This window comes from Oreochromis aureus, linkage group 13 (assembly GCF_013358895.1).
Source record: "Oreochromis aureus strain Israel breed Guangdong linkage group 13, ZZ_aureus, whole genome shotgun sequence".
Lineage (NCBI taxonomy): Eukaryota > Metazoa > Chordata > Actinopteri > Cichliformes > Cichlidae > Oreochromis > Oreochromis aureus.
Genome location: NC_052954.1, coordinates 17327 through 22785, shown reverse-complemented (window position 1 = coordinate 22785; position 5459 = coordinate 17327). Strand labels below are relative to the sequence as shown.

General features: G+C 38.7%; 1 protein-coding gene across 1 annotated transcript; it reads left to right on the top strand.

Annotated features, from left to right (window-relative positions):
- The first annotated feature begins 845 nt into the window (after positions 1 to 845).
- Positions 846 to 3877, top strand: calhm3 (calcium homeostasis modulator 3). The gene is made up of 4 exons (XM_031739561.1): positions 846 to 1132; positions 1477 to 1604; positions 1691 to 1818; positions 3431 to 3877. Exons 1-4 carry the CDS (start codon positions 846 to 848, stop codon positions 3875 to 3877), a joined length of 990 nt encoding a protein of 329 aa, XP_031595421.1.
- The last annotated feature ends 1582 nt before the right edge of the window (positions 3878 to 5459 follow it).

Below are 5459 nucleotides of genomic sequence, written 5' to 3'. Positions count from 1 at the left end.
ATATTTGGAATTCTACATTCTAGCTACTGCTGTAGGACAGAAAGGTAAGTATCACCTTTTTTATTCCTTAAGTTATATTTAGGACCATGTCTCTTATACTTATTAACTTATACATCAAACTGTTAATTTAAACCACTGATGGCCAAAAAAAGTCAAAAGTCATGTATATTCACAGGTACAGTTATTTTCCATTAGACATGTTAATTTTACAGGCTTTTTTGTAATTGTATTGATATTTCATCTATTTATAAAAGTAACAGGAAAACTCTGTAGAATGACAGATTGTTTTTTACAGTGTACATTAGACCACAATATTATGGTTCATGTATTGTGCACTACCATGCTTTGAAATCCAGTTTTAGACCTTGCTGCGGCTTCTTTTCTCTCTGTTAACCGTTGACAATTGTGAGTGCTGCTTTAAGAGTATAGCAGGGTGTGTCCACACAGCTTTGTTACCTGCTCTGGCAACCCAATATCACGTGGTCTCAGCCTCTCCCTGGATCACTGCCAGGCTCCCTTTCACTACAGCCTCACCAAAGCTTGAGTGGTTAATACTCAGACTGCTAAACTATAGATTTATGCCTTTTCTATAAAAGCACTGACATATTGTGAGGTAAGTGAACTGCTAAGTGTTTTGTTTTTTACAGAATATAAAATATTTTGTAAGGCTTTAAATTATCACTGGAAATTTCTTCTTCTTTCCTGGCAGACTGAGCACGGTTTAGTTCATTCCTGCCTGAGGTGTTCAGCTTCTATTCCTGGCTGTAGCCTTTTTAAAAAGCAGCAGTTGGCTGATATCGCTGTTTTTACATCAACCTTGAACAAACCTACAATATTTTTAAGTTATGGAGCGTCTGAAGTTAGTCTTGCAGTACTTCCAGTCCAATTCCGAGTCCATCTCCAATGGAATTTGTATCATCCTGGCCCTGGTTAGTGTCAAGCTTTACACCAGCTTCGACTTTAACTGCCCGTGCCTCCCTCAGTACAACAAACTTTACTCTCTGGGAGTGATGATAGTCCCGCCTATTATACTGTTCTTCCTGGGAATCCTTGTCAACCGGCATACAGGTGTCATGATGGACGAGTGGATGAGACCCATTGGGAACAGGTCCAAAAATCCTGCTGTTGTCAAGTAAGTCAAGAATTTGCTATCTAACAGAAGTACACAGACAGGCTGTTGTTGCTATTATATGTAACTGCAAAGTAAATGAAATGAAATGAAAGCTCAGTGAAATCTGTAGTGTGCTGCATCACCTCTTCTTTTGATAGATCTAGGGTGCAGGCAGAGCAGTTTATCAACTTTTTTTTTTTTTTTTTACTATGGAATCATGCAGACTGTAGTTTTCCATTCTCTATATTGTATTTATTTCAGCATAATTGTAACCTTGTAGATGCAAGTCCCAAACCCAGATCCTTTTGTATTACACATCAGTGAAATGCTACACTGTTCACATCTTTTCCTATTTTGTTCTGCAGGTACTTGTTCTCAGCCATGATCCAGAGAGCCCTGCTGGCACCAATGGTGTGGATCCTGGTCACTTTGCTAGATGGAAAGATCTTTATCTGTGCTTTCAGTGTGAGTGTAGACCCTGCACTCTTCTCAGGTAAATGATGCTAAACTATCCTTTCTGTTATATAACATCTTTTTAGTCTCACAACAGTTTTGGATTATATAAATTTGTTTCGACAGGTATGCCTAATAACACAGGTCTGGATGTCCTCAAGATCATGGCCAAAGTACCCTGTAAGGAGGACGTTATCTTCAGGAATAGTTCTTTCCGTAAAGCGGTTTCTCGTTATGTTCGCTGCCATTCACAGGTAAGTTCTCAGCAACATAAACAGTCCCTTCTCCCTGAGGCACAACGGAATTATTATTTGGCAATGAACATTTGCTATTATTTAAAACCGACCTCCTATTAGTCTGTGAAGGATTTCACAGAAAGATGGATTGATCTGACCGAGTGTCAACCACTAAAGCAATTAGAATCTCAACTATTTAAATAAGAAATGTATTATTTACTTCAAAAAATTACAAACCCAGGGTGTCTATTATCGCTGAAAAAGGAGGCCTTCAACAATAAGATACTGTAAAAGCTTGATTTATTGCATCAGTGGTGAGAATATTAGACCTGTAACAAATAACACACATCTACAACACTCACATCACATTAGCTCTGACATGAGCCCTGTCAGCAGTGGGGTGTTATTAGAAAGCTTAGTGTGTTATCCGACAGGAAGAAGGGCTTGGATTTGAACCTGAATAACCCAGCCAGAGCCCTTCTATGTTAAGCGCCTGCGTGGGTTCTTCCCGGGTCACCAAAGACATGTTTGTTGAGTTAACTGGCAATTCTAAATTGGCCATTAGTGTGAAAGACTGCTTATTTCATTGTGCTAGCTGTGCAAGGGAACGGCAACCTCTCAGGGTGTCCAGGAACAGTCAACTAAAATATATACAGGTAATTGTCAATTCAATTCAATTTTATTTATACAGCGCCAAATCACAAAAACAGGTTCCTCAAGGTGCTTTTTATTGTAAGGTAGACCCTACAATAATACATACGGAGAAAAACCCAACAATCATATGACCCCCTTTGAGCAGTCTGTCATATTTGGTGACAGTGGGAAGGAAAAACTCCCTTTTAACAGGAAGAAACCTCCAACAGAACCTGGCTCAGGGAGGGGCGAGGCCATCTGCTGCGACCAGTTGGGGAGAGAGAAGGAAGACAGGAAATAGCTCAGACAATGTTAAAAGCTTATGAAAGCATAGTGAACGCAGTGAACTCATTATTTAGACATCCCAGTCTGAGCAAAAATGTGCACCTAACGTTTTAATGTTTGCTTTGTAATATCTACTCTGAACTTAAATCTAACAACAAAAACAGATAATAAAAACTTACACTGATAATGAAATGAATTACTAAACTAAAGCTACAATAACCGGTAATCCAGAAACAATTTGCAAAATTAATGAAAAACAAAGTTAAAAAAAATCAAATGAAAAATACAAAACAATAGAATTTTGTTTTTAATGCTTTTTCAACAGCAGCATTAAGAATGAGAGCTGGAAAAGCTGCAGAGCTTATTCTGTGCAAACAAATAACAGTCCTTTCAGGAAACTTATTCTTTGATTTACCAACCATACCTTTGTAACAGTCTTTAAAAGACATGTTTCCTCCAAAAACCTCTGAATTTTCAAACTAAAAAACACCTTCACAACATTTTTGCACAAAGCAAACACTCATCTACCAATAAGTGAAAAATTAGGGGAACCCAACTGATTAATAAAGTTTTATCTAATCTGATCTAAATTAAACATTAAAGGACAACATTAAAGCACCTGCACTCGCTCTTTGTGGCCTTGTCACAGTCACTGCTCTGCTTACTGACAGTTTTCTTCGCTTTGGATGATTTGCTTTCTTATCCTGTCTAGGCGATTGGTTGGTCCATCCTCTTGTTCCTGATTGTACTGGGAGCACTGGGACGCCTCATCAAGCCCTGTTTTGATGACCACGCCACCTTCCTGCAGACACGCTACTGGAGCAACTATCTTGATGTGGAGCAGAAGCTCTTCGACGAGACCTGCGTCCTACACGCCCGAGACTTCGCCCGAAAGTGTGTGGTGCAGTTCTTTGAGGACGTCAGGGAGGACTCTCTACGTCTTCCACACCCGGTCTTCTTCAGCAAATTCAGAGAGGAGTGGGATGATGAAGAAGAAGAACAGCTTCATGGGATAACAAAACAGGAGCAAGTGGACCAGCTGCTAAACAAGTGGTATTACAGTAAACCTGAACTGGATGTGTCTAGGATTGCATACAGGCCCAGACCATGTGTTACCTGGGAGAACCATGAAGGGAAGACATTATACTCTGATGTGTAGAACACAGTCTATAGCATATATGAACTAACTAAGCTGCACATTTTAGCTGTAGGGTTCCCCTTTTCAGCAATGTGCTTATGATGTCCTCATGTCCACTTAATTTGAGAGCCTTCCGCAATATCACCAACACCATCTTCAATTCAGCAGAGGATTCTGACAAAGGTTTCAAAACCGGAAGACTGGATCATAACATTTCAGTCAGTGATGGGTATATATATGCAGAGATTTAATGACTATTTCTGCTAAAAGATGGTAATTTCTTTCAGAATCTGATCTTTGTCATTTCATCCACTGACTTCTGCTCAGTGACCTTAATCCTAGATGCTGTGACAGGACCTGGAGACTTATCAACTAAAGTTCTGGCAATCAGTCACTTGACAATTTTCAACAGATGCTCATATTAAACCGTTTCAAATAATGACGCAAAAGTGTGTAAATATGTGTGAGGGAATTGGATAAGGCCTGAAAGAGCAGATAGTGTTATATTAGATCAGCTGCAAACGCTCTCTTGAGTTGTTTCTGTATGAAGGTTGTTTCACTGCTGGGTTACCAATGACACTCTGAGCATTGGAAATGGTCTAGCAGCAATTAGTCAGTTAGGGACTTGACTTATAGTGGCAAAGCTTATAGTTAGGGCTGCAAAATTGTCTAATATGAATTCTGCTCATACTAGGGAGCATTCAGAAGTTTGTTTGTTTGTTTCCCCATCAGCCTCGTTATAAGCAATGACATTGTTTCCAAGGTTCTTGGTCCCGTTTGCCTTATCTGGTCTACTGACTATTTGGTAAGATTCGTCTAACAGCTGCCATCATGTTGGCTAACAAAGCAGCATTCAGTTCTATTCAGTCCCCACAACTGATTCATTTACACACCAACCTGTAAAAAATGGCTGTTTCAGAGGAAGATTAAAAACAGGCAGTATGCAAAAGAGAAAGAACACATAAAGAATGCACCACTACTATAGTGGCGTTAAGGAATAAAGCTAAAAACAGCTAAATTAAAATTTGTCTCTTTCAAGAGTCAACAAAGTGGAAAAATTATGGTGTGATGTATTATTTTTACCTTTGACCACTGACTATTTAGTGTTTGTTAGTAATAACTAACAAAACCACAAAAATGTTTGTTTCCAAGTCAAGTCCAGGATCAAATGGACGAATCTGTTATAATAACTTGATGTTTTTTATTTGGAAAAGAGTGAGAAAATGGTTTGTCTTTATATGAAAACATGTTGCAAGAGTCATTTGAATTTGTTGGGTGTTGGCTGACAAGCTTTGCATAGAAAACATGGAGCTCACCCACAGATTGATTAAAAGATGCAAATAGACACTTGGCAGCAAACAAGCACTAAAAAAGACCTCTTTTTCAATTTATTTTATTGAGTTTCCTCATATAGTTGCATTAATATGTTTTTCAATGTGTATGGGTATGTATATGAGTTTTGTATTGCAAAACTAAAGGCAGTTACCACTAACGTTGCACAAGCTCCCATTAATGACATTACTGGTTGTCTTTGTTTTGCAGCCACAAATTTCACTCTGATCAAAAAGGTTTCCAGGAGCAGCTGGAAGCTAAAAGTTAAAAA

What these genes read in the sequence shown, in the direction of transcription:
- calhm3 (XM_031739561.1), top strand. Translation starts at nt 846, where the DNA reads ATGGAGCGTCTGAAGTTAGTCTTGCAGTACTTCCAGTCCAATTCCGAG. An exon ending in AGACCCTGCACTCTTCTCAG is followed by an intron (nt 1,605 to 1,690) that starts GTAAATGATGCT and finishes TTGTTTCGACAG; the next exon opens with GTATGCCTAATAACACAGGT. An exon ending in ATGTTCGCTGCCATTCACAG is followed by an intron (nt 1,819 to 3,430) that starts GTAAGTTCTCAG and finishes TATCCTGTCTAG; the next exon opens with GCGATTGGTTGGTCCATCCT.